Source organism: Pteropus medius, unplaced genomic scaffold (assembly GCF_902729225.1).
Source record: "Pteropus medius unplaced genomic scaffold, Ma_sr-lr_union100, whole genome shotgun sequence".
Classification (NCBI taxonomy): Eukaryota; Metazoa; Chordata; class Mammalia; order Chiroptera; family Pteropodidae; genus Pteropus; species Pteropus medius.
Window position 1 is genome coordinate 6,353,369 of NW_024344437.1, and position 27,701 is coordinate 6,381,069.

Sequence of the window (27,701 nt, forward strand, 5' to 3'; positions counted from 1 at the left end):
AGCAAGATGGATGTCGTTCCTCTCACTACAGGGAGAATGACAAGGAGCACACACATTAAATGTATAAAGTGGCACATGGCGATAAGTGCTAGGGAGGAAGAGAAAGCAGGGAAGGAGGGAGGAAGCGCTGGAGAGAGATGGCGATTTTAGAGTCTGATGGGGCGGCCTCGCTAAGTAGGGGGGTGACATTTGAGGAAGGACCAAGAACAGCTGAGGGAGCGTTCCAGGCGGCAGCCTGGAGAGGAAGGTTGCAGACGGAGGGAATGACAGGTAGCAAGGATTTGTGGGAGGAGCAGGGGTGTTTGTTGGGGAGGGAGTGGGTCTGATTGTAACAGCTCATTGGTTGGCTACGTCGAATTTAAGATGCATCTCTGTCCAAGTGGAGGTGTTCAGCAGGATATTGGATGTATGAATCTAGCATTCAGAAAGCAACTCCACTGGAAATATAAACTTCTGAGTAGTGAAATACCACATCCTGCTTCATCTTCTTATTTAATGTGAAGGCTGCGCTCATTTCTGTGTGGAGAAAGCCAGGCCGTAGAGAGGTCGGGGGACTTCCAAGCAGCAGACCGGTCCAAGTGCGCATGGCGCTAGCTCCGCACGAGCCCATCGGCCCTAAGAGAATTTTCAGTGTCTCCTCATGGTGGATCTTGGTGTCTGCGCAGTGAGCCACTGTCTCATCTGCCCTGTGAAGAAACTGAGATTCAGAGAGGTTCAGAGTCCTATGCAGGGCCAGGTGCAAACTGGTGAGAGCTGGATTCTGGAGATCAGTTCCCTTCCTCCCAGGCCAGCCCTTCCTGACACGGCTCTTCGTGGGGCGTTTACTGCGGAAGAATGACCTTGCGTTTAGCAGGTTTTTAGACGTAGCCTGCTGGGAAATCGGGAATTCAGAGCGAACACGTAGGAAGCGTCGGGAGCAGAGCTGTGGTTACGCAGAGGAGGGGGCCACGTTCGCAGGCAGAGCGCACACGAGCCTGACACTGCCGTCGGGTGTCTTTGCACATCCTTTCCACCTCTCTAATCCAGCCTTTCCGGATCCAGTCACCTCCAGAAAGCTTCCTGTCCAGCCCACCTCAGCCTCAGTGACAATCACAGCTCACAGCTCAACGTGCCCTCTGCCGGCTCGCTATGTGACACTGAGGTCCCCACGAGGCAGAGGGGCGCCGAGACTGTCTCTGAGAGCTGATGCGCGGGCGCAGAAGCCGGCACCCTGCACACTAAGTCCCCCGGCCTTTCTTTCTGCTTCTCGGCTGGCATCTCCCCACAGAAATGAGGCGTGACCATCACAGAAACAGACAGGAGCCACGCTTTGCTCATCATTATCTCACAGAATGTTTCACCCTCTTGGAAGCTATGTGTCCCCATGGGACTGTGGGGTCTACTGGAAAGGCTCAAAGGGCCCGATTCCAGTTCTCAAACTCCCTCCGCTTCGCTGTGTGACCTTAATCAGATCACTTCAAGTCTTGGTCTCCTCATCTATGGAGTGCGGGTCAGCAGGGGACTGTCAGCACTTTGCCTCGGTGTGCGGGGTGGGGTGGTGGGGTGGGGGGTGAATGCAGTGTCCAGGTCTGAAAGCACACAGACGTCTGCGGAAGCAGGTGTTCACGTCTCAGTCAACGGTGTGGCCCGCGGATGGGGCCGGGTTTTGCTGGTGACCTCCGTTTTCTTTGCTTTTCCTCTTCGGGTTCTCATTCAGCTTACCGAATGCCTTGGAGGAGACTCAGTACCTAACTGTTCAACTGAGCTGACCTCCTAGGGAAATGTATAATACAAAGTTGAACCTGAGTCATGTATGCAGTGCAAAATCTGAGCTCAGACAACGGTTCTTACTCTGAACTAAATCGCCAACGGGGAGTGCTGAGATTATAGTGGGATTCGATAACTTAATTGGTTAGGGTAAGAGATGCCTTGTATTTCAGAAAAGTTAAAACTTTCCAAAGAATGTGGGTTTTCCTGTTCCCGATTCTTCAGCATCCTCATAAGGTATGAGGGAAGTTCCTTGCAGGCATTCGGCATGCTTGGTGAGCTTGGACAGGGAATTTCATCAAGGCATTGTGGGTAGAAAGAATCTTTACTCTCAATGATGTCACAGCAGCCACAGGTCAGCAAAACAATACTTTATAGTTTGTAGTAGATAAATTCTTTTCTGAGGAATTCTCAGCAACATTTCAATTAACCAGGACGTAATAGAGTGGAAGCCACTTCACGTAACTAGTACCAACCTCCTCCGCCGCTCCCCCCTCCTTTTTTTTAATTTGCTGCTCAAGTCAAAAAGAAAATTCACAGAAAAGAGAATTTGTATGAATGAGTTTCTGGGGTTACTCTGAAGTCAAATGACATTCAGCCCAGTCTCCCGTAGCTTCCATGTTGACGTCTGTACTGCTGTATGTGACAATTGAACCTAAGAATGATGAACCTATTTCCTGTAAAAAAGGTTATGTCTGCTCTAAGTGTTATCATAAACTCGTATATATAAGAAAGAATCAAGCCCGTGGTTTCCAGACCTCGACTTCCCATGGGGACCCTCTGAGAGGGTGTTTGATTTAACACACCCTTTCTTATATAGGTGTCAAAAACTGAGATGTACAATGGCTGTATTTTTCTTGTTCATCTTCAGATGCTGCTGCCTGGGAAAAGTATAGAGAAGGGGCTCATTTCCTTTAAAACTGATGTTGTTACGGCCACTCGATCTTACTGCAGTTATAGTGTTAGTTCCCTACCTTGGAAAAATATGAAGCAAGACTTTTATGATTGGCTTGGGGAGAATAAATCCTGAATCACAACCGTCAAATTAAAAATAAAATCCCCATTTGGGGGCATTTTAGTTCATGTATAAATTAGAAACAGTTCCTTTTACAAGAAGGCAAACAAGTCGACTAATACATTTGAAACATGGAGAGCTGAAAAGACTGTAATCATTAACCTGTTCTTAGTAGGGTTTTTCTGAGTATCCCGTACCATGTTAATTGATTAGCTTCAGGTAACAGTTGCAGTGGGACTAGCTAGGGACTTTGCAGTCTTCCGCTCGTGTCACGTTTTACGGATCTTTCCGATGACAGCCATTGCTAGAACCTTGTGTTGAGCAGAGCCGGCCCGTCTGATGGACAGTTTAAGCGAAGGGACCCGATGGCCTGTCTCACGAGCGGGAGTGAGACGGCAGCCTTCCACAGCTCACCGTCGGGTCCACACGGATGAGACTTGTATTTCCCAAGTCACTTCCACTGCAGTGTGGCCTCTCGTTTCACCGGCAGAGGATGTAAATTCCTATTCGGTTATTTATTTGTTGGTGTTTGTGCGGCTGTGCCTGTGTTCATACGTCCCCTAGGGGATTTGTCCACTCGCAGAGGCTGTTTCAGATTAAGATTTAATCTCTAGCAGGTCTGGGATGTAATTTGTTTAACTCACTGTGTGATGAGCATTTAATATGTGCTATTTGATTATTATAGTATGTCTGTATAGCTGTGTGATAAAATATATTTTATGATTATTAAATATGTTTATGAACAAATATTCTTTAAAATGTGTGATTGGGTTATGATACCTATTCTTCCAAGCCCAAGGCATATAGTTTCTATAAATCCCGAATAAAAAATTGTCTTCCCAGGTAGCAAAAAGGTTTTATCAGTGTGGCTAGAAATACTGAGACTCAGGGTTCCAAGATGACCATTCCTGCTGTATTCATGATTCAGAAACATCAACCCAAAAGTCTCTCTCTCGTTCCGGCCTCAAGTGTCATACAGTGGTACACAAACGTAGATACCGGATTTTAATCTCTAGCGTTGCGGTCCATTATGATTGCCATCAGCCACACATGGCTAACGAGCACTTGAAATGTGGCTGGTCCAAACTGAGATGTGCTGTCAATGTGAAATCACACCCAACTTTGCCGTTTTTGTACAAAATAAAGAATGCAAAAGATGTCAATAACGATCTTTATATTGAGTGCATGTTGACATGGTAATATTTGAAGATCCATTGAGTTAAGAAAACTAGATTAATTTTACCTGTTTATTTTTCCTTTTTTACCGTGGATTCTAGACAACTTAAAATTACGTGATGTGCGCATGCTCCCACCAGGCCGCAGGGTCTGGGAGAACCCTCAGCAGAGGGGATCTCCCGCTGGGTGGCCCTAAGGAGCTGAGAGCAACGAAGGGCACAGGATGTGGTCCCATCTCAGCTCACGGGAGTTACTCGGAGGAAGAGAAGGCAGAGCTGCCCCTCGTTTTAGGTTTCTACCTCTCAAATTCCTTTGAAGTTAGTTAAATAGAATATGATGTGACTCCACTGGATATAGATTTCGGAACTGAGTTTGTCCATCCCAGTACTGCCCCCCCCTCCCCCCGCAATAATTCAAATGCTAACTGTGGTCATCATCGCTAGGATAGCGATGGGCACAGGAGGCCCCTTATAAGTGCTTTCATGGTCTCAGCAGCCAGGTGAGACAGCTGCTGTTACTACCTCCACTTGAACAGATGTGAGCTTGAGACTCAGAGATTAAGAAATTGGCTTAAGGTCACACATCTGGAGGTTGACTCAGGAAGCAGAATCCCAGGATCGGTGCCCTTAACGCATTGCTATGCCTGCCTCTCCATCATACAACAATAGTATTAGTCTTTTCTCCAAAACGTAGATGTTGTTCGGTAATTTAACAGCTAAGACATTAAAAAATGTCTGCTGTCTCAGAAGTCGGGGGCCTCGTGCAAGGTCGTGGATGATCCAACTGCTTGTTTTTCCCTAAAGTCGCCCCCAAAAGCATCCCTTAGTTCAGTCAGCTTAAAAATGTAGATAGTCTAATTACAACTAAATAACAAATATTAAGTACCTACTATGTGCCAAACACTGTGCCAAGTACTGGGGACACGGAGATAAAGATGACAAATTCCCAGCTCACAAACGACTCAAGTCTCAAGACCTAAAAGCACAGTCCTGCAACTCCGTGTGTTGAGGGGTGTGTGTCCAGTGTCGTGGGGACAGAACCCCACATTTTGGGGTTCAGGGTGAAGGTGTAATCATCTAGAAATCTTCTGAGAGGAGAGAGCACTTGGGTCATGCAGTATTTACACTGCATGAAGGCCATTGCTAAAGATGACCGTCAAGTTCGGGGTAAGCGTCTGAGTTCCCGGCGGTGGAGAGTGGGCTGATTTCATTCTTATGGTTCCCAGGTACCAGCAAGGTCAACCTCGTGAAGATCCCGTCCACGGCCTCCAGCCCGCGGGACACGGCCCTGGCCGCCGTCATCTGCAGCGCCCTGGCCACCGTCCTGCTGGCCCTGCTCATTCTCTGCGTCATCTATTGTAAGAGGCAGTTCGTGGAGAAGAAACCCAGCTGTAAGTTTTGAGCTCTCGCTGTGTCTTAGCATTTTGTCGGAGTGCGTTTATCGTCATTGTCATGTGCGTGTCCCACAAGAGAGTTGAGCTGAGACAAGAATCAAGGAGCTGTGAAAGGGACAGAGGGCACGTGAAAGTGGATCCGACAGTCCTCTAGTCCCAACGAGCCACCGAGGGAGCGGACTGATGAGGACAGCGAAAAGGTGGCGACGTCCCCGTGCCACTAGGCAAAAATAAAAACTCTTCTAAGTTCTGCCAACATAAGCACTCTACATTTTGAGTCTTGTTGACAAATTATTTCATATTTATGCCTCCGTGTAAGAAATATTTTAAAATGTGAATGATGGCCTTCCTTGTCTTTAAACGTGCAAGTCAGAATGGTGCCGGTCTGTGTCGTGACGTGAACGAAGTCCTTTGCGGAGGACGTCGTGTCCACTGACAGGATTCTTGTCCCTCGTTTAGGGTCTCTGAGAGCACAGGCCATTCAGTACAGCGGTTCTGAACTGTCGTGTTTTGACAGACCTCAGCTCGGCGACTCCGCTCCCAGAGCGTGTTGTCAGTGCCACCGAGACTCGGCCCAGACCTGCGGTAAGTTCGGCCGATCCAGAGTCCGTGAGGGGACCCGGAGGGATGACACTGAACTGTTCCCATTTGTCCCACAGCCGGGTTCTCTGTGTGGTTCTCTGCTGAAAACCAGCCTCATTAAACAGTCACTCGCCACCGTTCCCTGATGTCGTAGGCATGCTGAGTCTCTTAAGTACCAAAAAGAAAATAGTCATGTCATTAAAATCCTAGAATTTTCCAGCAACTTGCTGAGCAAGTTTGCCTTTGTTGTTTTGAATCAATTGGTTTCAAATAATGTCAACCTTTCATACAGTAGGAGTCTGTCTGCGTCCTTTCTTGTCTGGTGGATTCACACTGAACGTTCGTGTGTCTGTCGTAACGTCCTTTGAGATTTCTTAAAGAAGAGGAAGGAGGACAGAGTTTTCCACAAACTATCACTGCCTCCTAGATAACTGACAGAAAAGAAAGTTCAGGGAAGTAAGCAAATGGAAATTGGCTTCTAATGTGAGCGAAAACAGGCAAAGTGACGTCATACCAACTATCTTTGCCACTCATATATATTCATCAATACGAGATTTCCACACTTACATTTCCCCTCCCATCCCCACCGAATGACCTCACCTCTGCAAAGTAAAGTTCCATGTGGCCAGCAGCCCGCCCCAGCCCCCGCCCTCTCCCCTAGCTCCTTTGGGGCAATGCTGAGAGCACCATTTCGTCCCCCATGACCGATCCCTAAGTGTAACCCAAGGAGAATGACACATCCTCCTGCAACTGCTCAGTCTTCCTTTGTAAGAAATTGCGGGATTCAGCTTGTCGATCTAATATTTCAACATAATTCCTTCTCTACCAATCATGACTGTTCTATTTTAGAGATTTAGGGATCGGTTTAAGAGTGAAATATAGGGCTTTTGTGGTGCGTGCGGATCTGTTTCTGCCTCCGCCCACATAGGCAATAGACTCTTAGTAGCCCCAAGTGTTCTGTTTCTAGATGCTGCACCATGACGTTGCCGCTAGAATCAGAGTGAGGAGGAATAGTTTCTTGGGAGGTGAACTCAAATTTTAAATGTAATAAAAATCCAGCTTTGTGCGAACTCTGCCTCATCTTAACTTCTATCTGAAAAGGAAGATTAAATGCACGTTGGCTTTGCCGCATCGCCTCTCCTCAAAACGCTGGGCTTATTAACTCGCGGGCCACAGCCCAGGCTCACTGCAGCTTATCATGTAGATCGCTTCGTCCTTAATCACGGCACCTTTATTCTTTTCACTTCTTATTTTGAGGTAATTTCAGAATTACAAAACTGTTGAAAGATTAGGACAGAGAATTCTCACCTACTCTTTACCCAGATTCCCCAAATACTCCCATTCATCTCATTTTCATTATTCACACTTCCTTTATAACATCTTTATGTCTCTAAGTATGCCGTGTGTGTATCTATATATGTGTGTACATGTTTTGTATATTTTAGGTGTAAACACACATTTTGTGTACGTGTGTATACACACACACACGTTTTTTTCACTTGCCACTTAAAAATCGTTTGGAGATATGAGGTCCCTTTATCCTTTAATACTTTGGTGTTTGTTTTTTAAGAACAAGAATATTCTCTTACATAACAGCGTGATTATTAAAACCAGGAACCGCTATTATATAATCTACAGAGCATATTCATTAAGTAATGCTATTACATGATCTACATAATGCTATTACATAATTTTCAGAGCACATTCAGATTTTCTTAATTGTCCCACTAATGTCCTCTCTAGCAAAAGAAAATCCCAGATAACACTGTGCGTTTAGTTGTCCAATCTCTTTACCCTCATTGAATCTGGAATAGTTCCTTCATCTTCCTTCGCGTTTCATGACACTAATAATTTCGACGAGCACAGGCCAGTCATTTTGTAGAATGACCCTCAGTTTGGGTTTTTCCGACGTTTCCTTATGGCTAGATTCAGAGGTACCACAGAGCTGGCGTTGATCTTTCTCTGTGCCCCACACCAGGAGGCACAGCGCGTCCATCTGTCCCATTCCTGGCCACGGTAACCCGGTCCCTTTGTTAACGTGGTGTCTGCCAGCTTCCTCTGCTCTGCGGTTATTGGTGTTCCCTATAATTAACAAAAACCTTGCAGGCGATTCCTTGAGACTGTGTAAGTATCCTGTTGCTCTCCCAACTTTGGCCCAGTAGCTGAGCATCCTCTGGTGATTCTTACCTGAGTCGCTTATTATTGGGATGGTTCACATGCTGGTTTTCTAATTTTATCATTCTTTCTACATTCGTTCGTCGTCTTCCTCTGGTAAGAAGGAACTTCCCTTCATTCCCCATTTATTTATTTCCTTTAATTAGTGTGGACGCGTGGACCCCATTCAACGGTTACACTCTTTTGCCGTCGTTATTTCGATCATTATTTCGATCCTCAAATTTTCCTAGACATGGCCAGTAGAAGTCCTTTCAAGCTGGTTCAAGTGCTGTTTGGACATATTTCATTATTCTTTTAACACTTTCTTACTTTCTGGTACAAAAAGAAGTTCCAGGCTCACCTTATAACTTTCCTTGCTTGAGCTCTAGAACCAACCATTTCCACGAGGAGTGGCAGTATTTTTTGCTTTTAAATAATTTTGAAAAATTCCCCAGTAGACATGACACACGTTTGTTGAGTTCCTTGGTAGTGAGTCCAGGTGAGTTCCCATTGGTCATAGTAGTAAGCATTTGGAGAACTCAGGATGGCGGCCTGCGTTGAGAAAGATTCAGACAGAGGTGTATTGGGTGTCCGCTCTACTTAACATTCGTTTGCAATTGTATCTCAATATTTAATGTTCCTTTTTTCCAAAAGGGAAATACTAGTTTCATAATGTTATTTTCTGAGTATAAAAGTAAAGAGATAATACTCATGAAAAGTTTGACTACACACACATATATATGTATACATAAATATATAATTTCTTGAAATCTTTTTTCTAAAAATACGTGTGTATATTTGTATTGCCTGTATGCTTTAGTATGTTTATAGTTTTTTTTAAATCAGCGTTATATGTTTATGCAAATATAGAGAAGTCTAGAAAGCTGTTCGCCAAATATCGACGGTGTTTATTTTCAGTTTATAGAGTGCGGGAAGATTTATTTTTAAATTTATCTAATACCTGTCCTTATTTTTAAATTTTTTATTATCTTCATAACCCAAAATACGTACTGCTTCCGTGACCAAAATGGTTTATAAAGCTATGTACACATATCTAGTTATTCCTTAAGTTTCACTCCTAGCAGTAAAAACAAAAACAACACGTGTGTGTGTGTGCATGTGTGTTGAGCTGAAGCAGTTGAACGTTTTTGTGTTCTTATTCTGCATTGCTAGACCACGCAACAAAAATGTTCCGTCGCCAGTCAGCCGCACATGGCCGTCATTTCACATACCCTCCCACAGACTGCATCATCTCATTTCACCCCTTATTTTAGTGTGGTGAGACAGACGTAACATAAAACTTACCGTTTTAATTATTCGTAAGCGTACGGTTCCGTGAGCTAAGTACATTCACATCGTTGTGCAGCCATCGCCGCCACCACCGACTCCAGAACTTTATCTTCCCAAACTGAAACTGTCTCCGTGGATCGCAAACTCTCCATCTCCCCAACCCCCAGCCCCTGGCACCCACCCTTCTGCTTTCTGTCTCTCTGAATTCGACCACTTTAGGTACTTCATATCAGAGGTTCATTGTTTTTTACAATAACAAAAAAAGAGAAAAAAAATCAGCGTCGTATCCCCTTTTCCCCAAAAGTTGCCCAAATGGAAATCGCTAAAATTTCAAGAACGGTCTCGAGCTGGTATTGAAAGAGAACATTTCCGGAAAAAAAGTGTCGTGCCTCACACGTCTGCTCGTCTTCCTAGGGCCTGTTCACTTGATCCCGTCCTTGTGCTGTGATGACGCCTGTAGCCTTGACCGCGCGGCTCCTGGTTGTCGGGTGCAGTCCAAGGCCACGCTCCAGGAGAGGTATCCGGGTATTTTTAAGAATGTAATTTCATATTCCCGTGTGCAAATATGCACTCTACTCATTTACCAATTTCCGTGTGAAACGCTTGAAAATGTTCCAAGGGGGCATCACTTTTTTGATATCGTTAATGACATCCTGGACATTGGAAGGGCATGTGTTTGGCAAGAATTAGTTGAGTGTCTCAGAATTACTGATACCCAATGCAACGTTTTTCATACTTTATACTCAATTTTATCTTTGTCTCATATTCATGCTTTGTGACACTTCTGTCATTGCAAGTAATTTTTAACATGTCATGTACTCAGACTTTTAGAGCAGCCATCAAACTCAGTTAAGACCCAGGAAACTTTTCGCATATTTTAAACATCGGATTAAATATAACTATGTTGATTAGAAGTAGAAATACAAATTAGCTCTTAGAGTAAACGGAGTAACTGAACTTACTGTGTTAAAGCAAGTTCATAACAACAAGAAGCACTAGAATTCTGACTTAGTAAATTGCTATTTCATCTAGAAAACGGAAACGCGTACGTTGCTTGGTAGTGGGGTGTTTTCTTTCCAGGGAGCCCTTAACGGTCTTGTGAACATGTGTTCAGAAATGCAGGTCCAGTGGGGGACACGATGCCGGCCCTCTTCAGGTCCCTTTCTCCGTCCACCTGTGGCGAGTTTTCAGATGCCTGGCCTCTGATGCAAAATCCCATCTGCGGTGACAGCATCTCTTTTTGTGACTCTTACCCGGAACTCACGGGAGAAGACATTCGTTCTCTCAGTCCGGAAGATGAAAGCTCATCGTCCTTGGGTTCAAACCGTGGTCAGGGTTCGGTTGGTGGCGCTTTTTCAATTCAGGCTCCGTCCGAAAACTTTACAGAAACTGCAGATTTATCTAGACGCAGGAGCTCGCTGACAGAACCGGTGCTGACTCAGGATACACGAGCCGTTAGCAGCCGGCAGGATCAGACGAGTGGCGATGTCATCAACCTAACCGCTCAGATGTGCCCCCAGGTAAGGCGATGCTTGACGTCGGAGTGGACGTAGCATTCCCCGCGGAGGACCACAGGGAGTGGAACCCGATTCCCACCGCCAAATGCGGGGGAAAAGGCTGAGAAGTTTTCCATCTTTCGCAACTTCTTGTTTGTTATAGGAGAATATATTTTAAATTAAATTTCTCGAGTTATTTTTTTTTTGACAGCTAATGTGTAAGGCCAGAAAAGACAGCTGCATGTTCTTATTCTTCTTTGTAAATCCCATTACAGTTGACCCTTGAACGATGTGGGGGTTGGAGGGCCATCCCTCTTACAGTCGAAAATCTGAGAGTAACTTTCAACTCTTCAAAAACCTAACTACTAATATAGCCTGCTATTGACCAGAGGAAGCTTTATCAATAACGTAAACAGTCAATTAATACATATTTTGTCTATTATATGGATTATGTACAGTCTTCTTATAATAAAGTAAGCTAGAGAAAAGAAAACATTATTAAGAAAATCATAAGGAAGAGAAAAAATATTTACACCACTTATACATATTTACTGAAATAAATCCGCTTAGTTCAAACTCGTGTCATTCAAGGGTTGACTGTACTTAGCACAGCGCCCTAACTGCATTCGTGATTGAGAGAGATGAACGAGTTATGAGGGCATCTTGTCAACAATCCCTCACCTTCGTTCGTCCTTGAGATAGTCTAATGCCCAATACTTAAATGAACTTCATTCGATGTCAAGTTCATGAGCATTTGGGTCTCCTGAAGCTACTCCTTTCCCTCCTCTCTTTTGCTGTTGTTTTCTAGATCACTGTGCTTTGACTGATTGATCAGTTTGGTTGGAAATTGATTGTCAGCTGTGATCTGGGACTAAATGCAACATGAGAACCTTCTAGATAGAAGGGTTTAAAAGCAGGTTTTGGGGGTGGGGGATGGTGACTGCAGACCTAGAAGCAGAGAGGACTCAGGAACACCTGGCATCATCCCTGCTTTTTTCCTCCAGGTGAGGATGTGGCCTTGGCTGAGTTCGACTGAACGTTTATAAATATTGCTTTAATGTAAGCACGTATATCGTGGGTGTGCATCCTTCTGGAAGAATGATGCCAGCCTTAGGCATCAAAGAGCAGAGTCACAGCAAGTGGGAGGCTCCCGGGCCCTGTGAGACCAACACCGTTCTCACCGCTTGTCCCTCCTGCCCCAGTCAGGACCCTGGGGGCTAAGACAGCCCGTGACACGTGCCCCTGAGCGCGTCCTTGTCTACTCATATCAAAAACGGTCTAAAGTCACAGTACGGGTGGAGATGTGTTCCTTTTAAGAATAGTATGCAGGTTATATATTGATCTAAATCCTCAGTACTTTCTTTTAACTACAAAAATTCTATAGAGAATTTATAGGGAGTTCCGTACAAAAGCATTTGTTGGCTTTGGGTTTAGAAAATGTTGGTTTTTCTCAAAATAAAGGAAATGAAGAAGAGATAAGTGAAGGGAGGAAAAACAAACAAATTAGGCAGTTAAAAAAAAAAAAACATAAAATGCATACCTCTGTAGCCGGGAAAGGTTGTTTACCGACCTTGTTCTTTTGACCCACCCCATAATTGTTATAACTTTCATGATAATAATAAAAAAAGACTTAAGAGTTAGCCTGGCTGAGTATAAGCCTCAGGAAAGGCTTTTGGCCCACAAACCATTGGGGCTGAGAACGCCCAGCAGCCCAGAGCAGGTAACCGGCCCTGAGCACAGGTGAGAGATGCAGAAAACAGGATGAGGAGGACACAATCCCTTTCACAACTAATCCCAACATCCCAATCGGATGCCTTGCCACCTACTTCAAAATAAAAGTATTAGGACTCTTAAAAATTCATCTGAGTCACATCCTCATGACAAGATGCTGAAGTTTCTTATAGATCAAGTCAATTGTTTTTGAGGACAAACTTACTTTCAGAAATACGTATGACTGCTTCCTGCACACCATTGTTGGGAAAGTCTAAGTAACAAGAATAATTATGCTACCAACTGGCCAACTACCATTCTTCAGAGTATCGCCTGCAAACAGAATTACCGCTCATCTAAATTTTGTACTTTGTCCCCAGTTTCGTGAAGTAAATTCCAAGACTAAGGAATGAAACGTTTTGATTCCAAGTCATATCGTAACCAGCTCACTCTCTGCCTTTTTCTGTTTGCATTGTTGGTGAGGTGGAGGCAGGGTCGATGAGTGCTATCATCACAGCTATGTGAATTAATGTTTTAGAACTAGTTTTAGAAAGAGTGGTGCATGATGACATTCATCCCATTGCAGAGACAGTTGTCAGGGTGATTATGATCTACACAAAGATACTTTCGCCTCAAATTATTGTGAAAAGAAAGTTATAATTACATATAAAAGAATGAGAAAACATTGCGTTCAAGTTGTACAATGTAATTTATCAGTGAAAGGTTTTTATTAGCTTTCCAAGAATGTTATCTTATAATTATTAGATAATTTTGATAAATCTAAATAAGACATTCTTAATTCAGGGAAGGAATTATTAAAATGTAAATCATTGCAGTTTTTGCCCTAAAATTAAAAACAGCAAATAATATTTTGAGCCCATTCTAAGAGACAATGTTTCCAGATTCCAAAGATCACTTTCTCTTGGCTTGCATTTACCGAATGTGTGAGACTTAGTGAATGAACCTTGATCTTTAAGAGAAAATAAGAGATAGCCACGACTGTGCATCTCTGGGAAATTTACCCTCTTCTTTATTTCAAGGGTCAGCCAAGCACGTAACTTGTTCAATCTATTAGACTCCAAAAAGCATTTCAGACTCCCCGCAACAGGCAACTTCTCCGAGGTAAAGAACATACTTTCTTCTAATACAAAAATTTGACTTCAGCAGCTTACTATTATGAACCGAAGCAAAGGAACTTCAGGTTCTTCAAGGTCATGTTTAGTCAGCTTGGCTCCCTGGCATGGGATCATTCATAATTCAGAAAAGCACTGTGTTTCCGTTTGGGGGATATATAAGTGCAGCTAATGCCGTAACAGCCTTTTTTTTTTTTTTTTTTTTTTTTAAGGGATGATTTTACTTTAAATAAAACCTTAAACTCCGCCCCAGGTCTTCACTTATATTTTCAGTTTGTTGACCTCTGTCCACTCTTTTTTCCACAGCTTCGTTGAGATATAACCGGCATGTAGCATCGTGTAAGTTAAAGGTGCACGATGTGATACACGTATTTATCGCAAAATGCAAAACGGCACGTTTGTCTTTCCTGGGTGCAAGGCTCAGATTTCTAATGCATGTTGCAGTCGTTTCCAAAAACTTTATTTTTGCACAGTAGTTATCTTGTGGGTGGTTCGAGACCACCCGGAATCTGATGATAATCGTTACAGTTCAGGATAAAGCAAATGAGTGTGAGAGCCGTCTCTAGTCTGTGTGACAATTTTAATCGAATTTTCCCTATTCGCACCTCCCCCAGAAGGAAACAGAACTAAGATATTTGGAAGAAAGACTCTAGTCTTTTTACTTACAAGAAAAGCTTTTTTGGTGGTGTTTTTTAACCAACATTTTAAGTGTCGACACGAAATAATGGAATGGTAGGAAAGTTATGAATTGACCTGGGTTCTAGTTTTTCAGTCTCTTAAAATCTCTGTTTTCTTTCTTATTGGCAAAATGAGTATAATTTGCCTCCCACGGTAGCATTAATGTGGTTATTATTTTATTAATTGATCAACATATTTGACAAAACTATCTCTTATTATCGAGAGTGCCTCAGAAGTTTCTCTTTCTACATAATCTCCTGAGACCTAAGGGAAAAAAAAAATTTATAAACTTATCTGATATGTCACCAATGCCAAATTGGTGGTACACAAGTTAATGAAGGGCCACTGAAGGTTTTACTCAGTCAGAGAGTCAGTTGACGCCTCACCAGTGACCTCGTGAGGTGAGGTCACTGGTCTTCTGTGATAAGGACAAATCTAGCAGCTTTGTCCTTATTAGTGGAGGACGTCGGCCCTGTGGATGGGAGTATTCCAGAGAGATCATTATAAGAGAAATCTCATTCTCAAACTATTTCTAAACTGTCTCCGATTGTTTCATATAAGTCTTAAATTCAAAGACCAAGAATGGCACTCTTCATTAATCATCTTTGTTCTTCTAAAACCACAGGGCTCCTAAGACCTTTATCTACAGTGCTTTCAAGGAGAGCAACACAGAAACAAGCTTTAAATGTTTGAACGAGGTTGAGAATCAGCAAGAATTGTTCGTTAATGCATTTTGTTTGCTACGTGTTACATTATCATCTTTTAAGTACTATCTGCAAATATTGAGTGACTAAGAGTTGTTATGAAATCGTTTATTCTCAGAGCACATGGGTACCTGGATATTTGAATGCCATTCCTGTCCATATGTCATTAAATTCATGTGTACTGCCGGTAAAAGTTATGTATATTAATTTTTTAGCACGAGTATTGCAGCGTTAAGTCGTAAGGTGTGGTTTTTAAAGTTTCCCTCCCGTTGATGTTTTAGGAGGTTTAATGGAGTCGATTCTTGCTGGAACAGAAGTGCGCGTACAGAACCCAAGGGCACGCGCTGCCCCGCGTAGGCTGGACTGAGCAAGGTCTGGACCCGGCATGGCGTCTGGGGGAAAAAAGTACATCCGAACCAACCCGATGGCATTTTACGCCTGTCAGCCAGTTGCTTCTGAGCCAGACCGGCTGTAAGCCGAAACCTCAAGGAATAACAAGAAAAGACTGCAGGCTCTCCCGACGCTTTTGCATCTTCCCTAAGCAAGAAGCTTCCATGCCACAAGCCTGACTTCAAAGACCGATGCGTCGACTTTGCAGCCTACAGGATTACGGGCCGAAACAAGAACCAGAAATACGGTCATGCTCATTTTCATGGTGAACGTGGTTTTACAAGACCGAAGACCCAGAGTCTAAATTTTCATCTGCATTTTCTTTCCGAAAATGCTTTCCCGTAGCCGACTATCCTACTGAAAGTCAATGTCAGATTAGTTCCCTCAGTTTTTACGTAGAATGGGTTTGAACGTGAGTGTTTCTCTTTGACGAAGGTCACTTTTTCATCATCTAAACTAATTAGCTTAGAAGGTCAGAACCGACTTCACACCGCCTGCCTCAATCTTGGGTTCATTGGGCGAGGTCAGTTGGCCTAACCAGGAATCAGAGCGATAGTGTTGGAGCTAGAACGAGAGGATGGAGTTAGGAAAAGAGGAGGGAGAGGGACCGTCCGTCACTCTGCGTCAGAAACCACTTACCACACATATCCTAGAGACTTGCATGCAACGATGAGCGTCTTTCTGTGAAAATCAGTGGATATGGAAGCGTTTCTTACTCGGTCCCTGTGGCCGGGCTTAGAAGATCCAGAATTTCTCTTGTATAGAAAAGTATTTAGGAAAAGAATCTTCTGTTCTTCCCCACCCCACCCCTCTCTGGCAACCACCAATCCGTTCTTTATATCTGTGAGCTTGGTTTGGGGGTTTTGTGTTTGTTTTTGATTTTGCATCGTATCTTATCATAAGGGCTTTAGAAAGTACAACCTATCAGGATCCCCCGCTACTGAAATGCATCATCCGGTGAGTAGTCTTATGAGACCACACTACGTATTAGAACCAGAAGAAAAAGCACAATTCGTCGGCAGCGTTTAGCCCTCGTGTAGTTTGACCAGGACATTGTAGTATCTATCGCCCCTGGTCCTGTAAGCTTGGTTAGGACGGTAATGTCCCATCTTAGCCAGATGATGCTGGGTTTGAGCCTGGCATTTCTGTTCGGGCTCTCGCTCCATCTCGCCCTCGAGGTATTTACACACCAGAATTGTCTCTGGAGCCGACAGAAATGAACCCGGTTCATTTGCTCTTCGTCTTTATGCCCTGGAGAGGGATTAATTGAGCAAGGTTTATTTTTTTTCCTACTTGATCAGATCTGGCCTTTGTCTTTTCCCTTATTACTATGAGCTCTGTCCCCTTTGCACTTAAAAAAGAAATAGATCTTTGAACGTCGGTGTGTTACCGTGTGCTAAAATATTTTATTTTAGAATTGCCCCACCCAAATCAGTGTCTTTTACCTAACATTTAAACTGAACATTAAAAATCCGTCTTTCTTAGAACATCTTTGTCTTCTCACTTACTACCCCATGCTTTTCTCTCTTTGTAAAACATTAGTGAATCCCTGTGGCTGGAAGTTTATCCATAGTTTCAGGCTCTGATGTGTGTATATTAGCTTGCCTGGGTTTGGTACCTCTCGTGACCACAGTCCCTTTAACTGACATAGGAAATCAGAGTGCCTCATGGTAACCCACAATCTTTTGTGTCTACTAAGTGCCCAGTCACGGCTGAACGACTTTGTCTTGTCCTTTTTTAACATAAACCAGTGGTTCTTAAACTTTGATACCAACTTTTATGAGAATTGCCTTTAGGGAACTCAGGCGAAATTGTTAGGATTTGACCACGAAATGGCTTTAAAAATGCAAGCAGAGTGTCCCTGAGGGCTTCGCCGTGATTCACATACGTGCGCCTTCGTTTAAGTCTGATCATTTTTGTTATGACAGGGGGATGATCAAAGTCGGCTGGGGTTGTGCTCATTTTCGTAACCTGAATATATCTTCCATATGTAGAGCCCTCGTTGATTTTAAAGACAAACACTCGCTGGAGAAAGCTAGATTGATGGGAATGAGACTCGGGCCCCAAATCCTGAAACATCACTTTTGATCAGTAGAGAAATACTTCGGGTCGAAAGTCGATTTGATGTGATACCGCGTTTGAGAAATCCTGGTTTATTTTTTATCAAGATGAAGACGTTTTACCCCCACCTACTATAGAAACATACAGTGTTATATAATCTGCGCTCTTTGTAAGCACTTGAGAGAAAAAAAAAAATCCATTTTGCATTTCACTTTGTTGGAATATCCTGCAGCCCTCACGTACACTCAGCTGCTAGGGCACCAATGCCAGGAAACCATCAAGTGACCACACGGCTGGCAGGGCCCGATGGTGACTTTGAATGCTGTACCAACTCATCCACAAGAATAAGACAGAGGTTTGGAGAGCAACCACGGAAAAGCATGGGTTTTTCTAATTTTGTGTATACAGAATATATTTTTCAAATATAGATGTTTCTACTTTAGATAAAGTATAAATGTTGCTGTTACCTAGATTGAGCACGATGATGTGCTAGTAAAAAAAAAAAAGATGAGAAGGGTAAAAATTCGTCTCTGCTTTAAGGTAGCTTGAATCAATTTAGATCGCATCATTACCGTTTTGCCTACTGGAATTTATAAATTTGTAAATCTTCGTTTTCTTATATGAATAGTTTTGTATCACTTTTTTTTTTTTCCTATTTGTGAATAAAATTGTCATCTGGTGTTCTTAGTTGCACGTCCCGTAAGAAAATGATTGATGGTATGAATGCTAAGTTCTGGTCCTTCCAATGTGACCCTCTCTGGCCCCTCAGACTTTATGGGGGACATTTGAGATCCTTGCTGGTGACCCGGCTATATTTCTCAGGCACGTCAAGCTATTGAAAAATGCTTTGAGTTATTTGAGAAGCTTCGGCATCCAGATTTTATTATGATCTCGTTTCCCCGCCACCCCCTTCATTTTATGACACGAAGAGGGGAGGAACTAAAGAAGGAGAAGTTTTACGTTCATTCTTTGTGGGGGTCAGGAGGGCATTCCACAGAGGAGGGGTCTGAAGACGCAGAGCCGGGCCGCCCCCCGAAGTGTCCATTTCCCTTCCTAGCTTCTCGCACCTCTCCTTTCTCAGCCCTTTTATTATCCCTCCTTCCCTTCTTTTCCCCTCAGTAATGCTTCCAAAGCTGTTATTAGATTTCGAGAGAGGACTTTAAACTTCCTGGGAAAAACTGGGTCATCTTAAAGCGACAGCAGCTCTCCAGCTGGTGAGTCGGTGGTGGTAATGGATAGCGTGGCTTCCTCGGGGCAGAGGGGTCGGGGAGACTTCGGCTTCTTTCCCCCTCCCCCACCCCCACCTGCACCCCAGGCCCTCGGCTCTGTGGACTTTGCTGGTGTCCACGAAGACTGGCTGGGTTTATAGGGGCCCCAACTCTCTGAGAAAAGTTAACTATGAGGTTCTAGCTGGCGGTCTCAAGTGTTCTATAGCCCCATAAATGACACATTTTCATTAATACCACTATTATTAAGGTCTCTTTGCAGTTGGCTGTTTGTCATTCTGAATTTGTCTCCTTGTCTCATTTTAACTCGAGAAGATACTGTATGATTTTTCAAAACCTGTTTGGCACCGAGTAAAGTTGTAAACGCAGCTTAAATGTATTATTCGGTCATCTTGAAACTGAACAGCAATCCGAGGACTTCCAGAATCTTCTGTAATATCTAATAAATTTCAGTAAGACCTGGTATGTGATTCTAAAGATGTAATTACACCGAATGAAGTCGACAGTTCACAGTAATATTGCTTATGTCACAAGATTTCTGCTGCGGAGATTAAGCAGGCCGGGGGTCAGGTCCTTTCAGAAACCACCAGTGGCATTTGAATTAGTGTGATTTATGGCTGCTTTCAACTTAGCCTCTCCAAGAGACTTGAATTGTAAAAACTTAACCAGCAAAGCCCCTTTCTCTGAGATCACGGGTGGTCTTCTGAAGCAGATGTCAATTATTAGTGTATGAAGACAGAGGAATCTTTCTTTTCATCTTAATTTCTAGTGGCATTAAGGATTCTCACTGAAGGCAGAAATAGCTGTGTTCTATCGGTTTTGTTCGGGGTTGAGTTTAGCCAGCAGATCTCCGTGGAGGGATTTTCCTTACGTAGTTTGACTATTTACAGTAAATAGAAGATCTACAGAACCTTCTGCTGGTAACCCTTTAATAGCTGGTTAAGGAGGCGGGTTAGGGAGGCGGGTTAAGGAGCCCGGCTGCCCCACCATGAGGCTCACATCACACACCTTGATGCGCCCATCTCATCCGATCGCTCCTCTTGACGTTCTAAACACAGGACTAATTCCCCACAGAAAACTCTAAGAGGCCCATTTCCTACATCCAGCCTTCATTCATCTATACACCGTACATTCAGATAGCAGCATACGGTACGTACTTGGTAGCGAATGCAATGCCAGGGGCGACGCGGACGCTACGGAGTAAGGGAGAGACACGCCTGTTAAGGATTCGTAAAATAGGTCTTGATTGTAGAGACACAGGTGCAAGTTCACCTGGGACCTCGGGAGCTGGGCCGTTCTCGGGGAGTCGAGAAGAGCACAAAAGCCGGATGGTATTCGGGTAGGCCCCGAAGGATCGCAGGGGGCTTGGCCCGCAGCGGGAGAGTGGAAGGCGCGGGCACAGCACGTGCAAAGGCCCGGCTTATTCTGAGAGCGGCGAGCAGCACGGTGGCCGGAGCGTGGGGAGCAGGGGACACTGCTGGGCCCTGAGTGCCAGCTTGACAGGTGTCTAGTCTGCCGTGCCCTGGGCGTTGAACTGAGCCTGGAGGGGGTTTACTTGCCTTTAAACAAATGGATGACATGACATAAACGTCTAACGTCTCTAGTCTTTCAGAAGCTCGGAAGGTAGAAAACTAGGCGAGGAGACCTCGCTCCAGAAGCAGAATAATCCCAGCAATGGAGAGGACACAGCCACCTGGACAGTGGGCAGAGGTGGACACTCAGTCCCTGGCCGGGAAGTAGCCTGTCTGTCATCGAGGTCACCTTGGTCCCATCCTGATTTTGAAGGGGGACAGTGCCAAACGTGAGAAATATGTTTAGGACGTGGCCAAAGCAGCTGCCCACGTCAAATCGACATGCAACCCGAGCCTCTGAGACGACCAAAGCCAGGGGTGACAGTCCACCCACCTTTGCGGGACTGGGGACAGCATCATACATCTCACCCCAGCCAGGGCTCAGACTGAAGGTCCTGCTCAGCCGTGAGCGCCAAGCACCTCGGCGCCCACATCCGAGTCAGCCTTGGGGGTGAACTGTATTTGTCTTTTCATTTTCCAAATCTTAGCCAGTCACCTTCACCTGTGGGCTAAAATCACCTTCACCTGTGGACTAAAATCACCTTCACCTGTGGGCTAAAATCTCACTTCTTTTCTCGGCCCCTTATCCTTATCTGAGAAATGCTGCCACTTCGGCTGTTTGTTCCCCGCCTGGCCGAGCGGCCTCCCCACAGGAAGTCCGTGGGGCAGGGGGACTGGTGGCTGGGCCGGGGCGAGCAGTTGGGCCCCGGTCTTTCTGCTTCTTCGCCTTCTGTCACTTCTGCTCACGAGGAGGCCTCGTCTCCATGGCTGTGCTCACACCCCTGCAGTGATTGAAAGCCACAGGCCACATCCAAGATCTTTTTAGATATTTTGACCACAAATAAGTGTACTGAGAGGTAAATAAATGGGCCAGCAAGGAATAGGGCCCAAGCATGAAGTTGGGGGAGGGGTCACCCAGAAAATTCCAGAATCCTCCCCCAGAACCCTGCTCTCGTACTTGAGGGTGTCACCCCACGTGCTCTCCAGATGCCCAGAACTAACTTGACTTTCAGGAGAACGAACGTGTTAATGCTCACGCTGCTAAAAGCTGGCTTTGGATCTTGAGAGAAAGTGGGGTTTACGCAGTGTTTTTTCAAATGCAAGACTTAGAAAGTACAGGGTCAGAGTGAGGAGGAAAATTAGAATTGGTGCTTGTAGAGAGGAAATGTCACCTCCTTCAGTTACTGCCTGCTCCTTCCTGTCATGCCCCTCACTGTGGGACCTAAAGTCCTGGTCTCCAGCTTTCCAGCCACACAAGTTCCAGCAAATCTGTTGTCACCTCGGTCACCTGACAGCCACTGGCTGGATTCATGCGGTGGCACCCGAGATGAAACAGGGAGCAGAGCCCAGGGTTGCAGTCCAGTCATGTCTGGCTGTAGACTTTGTGTTCCCTAGAGGAATCTCAGGTTAAGAAAATCTGCACGGGAACACCTGAGTGCAGCTGTCAAACCTGAGGACAGAGGCAGCTTCGCAGATGTCCTTTCCTGAAATGTAAGTTTGACGAGGACGTTATGGCAGGTCAGGTCCCAGTCGAGGCCTCTTCAGAGAATGTCCTCTCTCAGTTTATAAACCTGTCAACTACCCACAACTCTGTGGAAGGCAGTTTTTTAGATGAGATTGACATTTAAATCAGTCAACTTCTAGTAAAGCAGATTACTCTCCATAATGTGGGTGGGCCTCATCTGATCAGTTGAAGGACTTAAGAGCAAAGACTGAGGTTCCCTGAGGAAGAGGGATATCTGCCCCCAAATGGTCTTCAGATTCAGCTGCAGCATCAACTCTCTCCTGCTGGCCTGCCTGGCAGGTTTCAGACTTGTCAGCCCCCACAATCACATGAGCCAGTTCCTTAAAATACCCCCTCTACGTGCACACACACACACACACACACACACACACACACACACGCACACACATTGGGTCTGTTTCTCTGGAAAATAGACTGATAATACAAGGGCGAATTGGTCAATCAATCCCCCAAGCTAAATAGATACCAGTGATCAAAGCTTGCAGAGTGGCTGGTAGAATCCCAAGAATTTCTTAAAATGTCACATTAGGAGCATTGGTCTGTAGGTCTGAAACTTCTGGAACTTCTTGTCTTCTTCGGGCACAGTTTCCTTTGCTCCTTCCCTTTCTCTTGCCTTCCTCCTAATAATTCGGATGGAGATCCTAACCCTCCACTTTTCTTTACTCTGTAGACTTTGCCCGTCATCAAAGATGAAATCCTCTATTAAGGGAAAGGCCTGGCTCTAGTTGGTTTTGGTATGATGACTAGATATTAGTTCAGGGACCATAAGCGAAAGAAATCTATGGTTCTATTCTGAAAAAATGGCCCCAACGATTCCTTTTGAAGTGAGCCCGTGCATTGAAACACAATTGTCATTTGTTATTAGACGTGGAAAACAGCCCGTAAGCATGATGTCAGCTGCCTCAGAGCTAGAGACCTTTTAATTAGTCTCTCTCTCCAGCAATTCAGGAAGCAGGAATTACTTTACTGTAAAAAGAGTGTACACGGAAAGAGCCCGAGGTCCCCAGTGACTCAGACAGAATCAAAGAAAGCAGCTCTGTCATCTATAGTTCCCAAGCATCATTTTCCTGAGTCCAGCAGAAGCTTGTTCCCCAAGACCCAAAGTCCCTGCAAGCATAACGTTTCCCTTCCTCAAAGCCAATCCCACCTACGTCATCTTATAAACCCACTTCGGGGGACCAATCTATGTTCACTATAAAGACAGGTTCTGCACTGTTTTCTAACACTGGGGTTCAGGATCCTAGGAGTGGCACCCCAGAACATTTCTCTCCCTGGTCTCAAGGTCCATCGTGCCATTTCATAAGCAAACTAATTCAGTTGCCAGTTTCCAATCTTCCTCAATCAAATGGTAGAATTTGCCAGTGTAGACTAGGAGCCTCGAGAAAAATCCTACATTAAAAAGTACAGTAGAATCTGCCACACAAGAAAACAAGCTCATGGTCTAGGTTTTTCTCATTTTTAAACACATTTGAGTTATGTAGGTTGATCTGCCTATAGATCTATTCATATCTATAGGCAGATCAACCTACATCTATAGCTCTATGGGTATAATTATTGGTTTTTCCACCAAAATTTAGCCCACTGAATAGAATTATCCTCACCAAGAATATACCAGCTTTGGAGAGAGCTCCAAGAGATACATTTCAAAGAACTCAATTAACAGCAGCATTATCAGAATAACAAATTACCCAATCAAATGACGTCTTTGAAGGTAATATTTATCTGAATATTCAAGGTTTTGTTTTTTTTTTTAAGATCTCAATACTTAATAACTAGACTTTGTACATTGGATGTTTCTGTCAGAAGTGATGAATATACTTAAAAGCAGACTTCATTTGGGGGATCCACTGATAATAATACATAACATTTGAAAACAGCTTATCTCTCATTGAGCTTTTACATCGATTATTTCATTTGATATTCGCTTCTGTCCCGTGAACGCTGTGACCAGCTTCATCTTACAGACAAGGAAACAGAGACTCAAGGAGATTAAATAACCAGACTTAAAGATAATAAATGGTAGAAAGGTGTAGAAAATATGGCTTTAAAAGTTTCAGCCAGTAAATGGGGGAGCTGGCTTTTGAACCCTGGATTTCCGACCCCCGAAGCCCTGATCTTTCTGCCACACAATGCATTTAAGAAGTGACTTTCCATACTGAAGTAAAACGAGAGGAGATTCGGGTTTCATGACCATATTTATGCAGGAGAAGGCACAGGATGTTACGACCGAGCAGAGGACTCCTCGCTTCACCTTGCAGTGCTCGGCCAGAGCCAGGAGGACTCTGAGAGACCATTTGCGCTGGCAGCTCTAGCATGTTGAGCCGTGGCACCCAGAGTTCTGAGGGGGCGTCCCCAGTGAGACAGAGCCTGGCTGGGGTCCCGTGGAGGCTCTCGGTCCTACACCAAACACAGGAACATTAGCATCTTCGTTTTGCAAGTGGAGATACGTGAACCCAGAGATTCCCAACTTTATTCTTAGTCCGCTAGCTCCAAATCCACTGACCTTCCTCCTACTCCAGGCTGGATTTCATCCCAAAAGTCCCCTCTTTTCAGTTAGTAGAGGGGTCTCAGTTCCACATTACCACTGCCCGTGGCTTTGCCGATACCATCAGGATACGATTATCCTGATCCGGCCCCCGCTCGCCAGCTCAGCTTCATCTCCCGCTCCAGCTCGATGTCTCACCATCCCCACCCCAAACCTACGCTCTAAGCTCACCAAGGCGCCCGAGCCTCCCACACACTCTGCTCGCTGACGTCCGTACACAGCTCACTCTGCGCATAGCCTCTTCTTCAAGCTTTCGCCTCCTGGTCTCCTTGGGGAATGCGCACTGCAAGTCACGAATCATAACGTAACAAACAACACACATAACAACCATCGACACACAAAATGAATCATTGCACATAGGTAATCCCTACATAAAGTCTTCCCTGAACTCTTTGCACGGTTTATTCTTTCTACTAAGGTGTCCATTGCTGTCCCTTTGTTTTAGCAATTGTCATATTATGTCACGATTGCATGCATGTCTTTCCTCTCACTAGGCTGTAAGTAAAAAAAAAAAATTGCACAGAAAATTACATTTCTAGCCTAGAACAGTGCTTGACATATAATAGGCATTTATTTACTCATTATTTGTTACTATATATAAATATTTTTGTCTAATTATTATTCGTTAATTATAAATATAAATGCAAATATGCATTTATTGTATATAATGTAGATAAATGTATTTGTTTACATTTACTGAATGAATGAATAACTCTGAGATCCCTTGAAGCCCCGTGATTCTTAGAGTAACTTACGAACCCCAAACTGGCTGTCGAGGCCCCGCCCCACCTCAGCTGTCTCATGTGCTCTCCTGCTGGCTTCCTTCTTTTTGACACTGGGAATTCACACTTATGTTTCCCTTAGACTGTGATGGCTGATTGAGTCTCACCTGAGGACTTCCGCTCAGGTGCACCCCTCCGAGAGCCCCTTATCGAAAATGCACAAGCCCCCATCACACCCTGTCACCTAATTTACCTCCCTCCTAGAGCGCAGCATTCGTGAATGTATATGTAGCATTTACTTATTTGTCTGTTCACCATCTACCTCCCAATATAATGACTAAGTCCAAAATAGGGAAGAAACTTTTCTTATTCATCATTAAATTTCAAAACCGGATCATTACGTGGCATATGGTAGATATTTAATAAACGTTTGTTGAACAACTGATTCAATGAGGTCAGACATCTGGTTGATCAAGTTGCTGGCTTACTGTTCCTCACCTCACCATCTCCTGCTCCTGAAATATTTATTCTGACCTTCACTTACATTTTCTGAAATCAGTTCAACATCAGACTAGACAACGTGTCCTCTCTTTTATATTGAAGGATGACGTAGCGACCTACGAAACTCGTGGGGATTTTTCCCCAGAAGAGGGGATGGGTTTAGGCAGAGGCCACACAATCTAGTGGTTAATAGCAAGGGCTCTGACGTCAGAGAGACTGATGGGAATCCCTCTACATTTAACGGTGGTGGGACTCTGTCAGTGGAGACAATAAACGTCCCTACCTCAGCGTAGTTGTGAGAATTAAATAAGAACTTAATGCATGAAAGCCCATGGTTGGCGTTCAACGATTTTCCGTTATTATTATACATCTTTTCTCCAGGTCCCCAAAGACCATAGTCCAAATGTCCGAAAAGAGAGGCAATAGCTTGATGAAAGTGGACGATAAGACAAAAAAGCCAAGAGACCAGATTCTAGTCTGAGTTCCGCCGCCAACGATCTGAATGAGCCTGGGCACATAACTTCTCTGGACCTCATTTTTCTTCATCTGTAAGATAAAGGGAGCAGATTTCGTAAGCTCTTCCAGGCCATTGTGTTCTGAGATTTGAAATCACGGGTCGTGGACAGAGACGACCGTGCTGTAACATCACCTGCCCTGTCTCTGCTCTCTCCCACGAGCTCACCGTCCACACCTGTCACATTTCCAGTTCTGACCCAAGGGTGCCATCTCCCTATCATTCCAGGAAAGCAGCAGTCCTGGTTGTGGTCTGTGCCCCTGCCCACCCTTCACCCCATCGTACCATTTCTGAATAACATTGGAGCAGAAACGCTCCAGGCTCCAGAGCACAGAATGCTAGAGCTGCCAAGGTCCCCGACCAAGGTCCCCGAGAGCTCATCTAACCCCGTTTTCATCTCTCAGAACAGTGTATTCATCAACAGATGAATGGATTTTTAAAATGTGGCATAGACATTTGACGGACTATTATCCAGTCATAAAGAGAAGGGGATTCTGGTCCGCGCTACCACACGGATGCATCTGGAAGACAATGCGCTCAATGCAATTAAGGACACATGTATGATCCCACTTGTACATGGCAAATCCGTAGAGACAGAAGGTAGAATAGAGATCACAGGGGCTGGGGGAGGGGTGGGGGTTCGTGTTTAGTGGGTGCAGAGCTTCTGTTGGGGCTGATGAAAAAGTTCTGGGTGTAGAGGGTGATGATGAGTACACAGCATTGCGAACGTATCTGATGCCACCGCGCTGCACATTTACAAATGCTTCAAATGGTAAATTTTATGTTATGTATATTTGACCACAACGATTTTAAAAAATGTAGTCTATCTCTAAATCAGGAACCCCTGGGGTCCAGCCCAAACCACGCCAGGCTCTCCCCGTGGGTCCCAGCAGCTAGCTGCACGTGACACAAGGTCCCTTGGCAATTCTAATGAAACTGAATTTGGGGACCATTCATTCAGTCTTCCCCGTTTACAGATGAGAAGACTGAGGCCCAAGGCGTGTCTGGTCTCTAGAGAAGGACACTTTCTCTACACCCTCCCAGCATGCATGGATTTGGGGAACGGCGGAAAAGGCCCAGGGGACAGGAGGTGGCGGGAACCTGTCCCCGAAGTGTCTGGCCGTGAGGACACCTGTGCGCAGTGCTCCCACAGCCTAGGCCAGCGGGGCCCACCAGGCATCTGGGGACGGGTGAAGGACTGTTACTTCCAACGTCGCTTGCTGGGTCTCCACCCAGGGATCCCCGCTCTGGCAGGGCTGCCCCGGCCACCATGGGACAGGAAGGAGCAGTGGGGCCGCCCGGCTCCCCGCACATCCAGCTCAGCGCAAATCCCCCAGTCCTGGGTCAACTGACTGCGCAGCGCGGGACGGGATTCAGGCGCGCGGGATCCCAAGGGCGCGTGGCCTCTGCAATCTGTGTCACTGATGGCCGACTTTAAAAGGGAGCAGGTTGGGAAGGGCTCCGGAGGGGCCTGGGCTCCCCCCGTGAGGACAGAGCAGGCCGGTGCGGGCTGGTCCCTTGGCGTCACAGGGCCCCACCGGAGCCTGCCTCCGCCCAGCGCACCCCCAC

The 27,701-nt window shown here is 45.0% G+C and overlaps 1 protein-coding gene across 2 annotated transcripts in view; it reads left to right on the forward strand.

Annotated features, from left to right (window-relative positions):
- TNFRSF19 (TNF receptor superfamily member 19) overlaps positions 1-18,034 on the forward strand; it is an 82,748-nt gene extending 64,714 nt beyond the window's left edge. For both annotated transcript variants that reach the window (XM_039873045.1, XM_039873044.1), the window contains exons 6-10: positions 5,163-5,327; positions 5,790-5,915; positions 9,771-9,873; positions 10,471-10,876; positions 15,359-18,034. In XM_039873045.1, the coding sequence (XP_039728979.1) occupies positions 5,163-5,327; positions 5,790-5,915; positions 9,771-9,873; positions 10,471-10,876; positions 15,359-15,367 (809 nt within the window). In that variant the 3' untranslated portion in view covers positions 15,368-18,034. The remainder of the gene's footprint in view (positions 1-5,162; positions 5,328-5,789; positions 5,916-9,770; positions 9,874-10,470; positions 10,877-15,358) is intronic.
- The last annotated feature ends 9,667 nt before the right edge of the window (positions 18,035-27,701 follow it).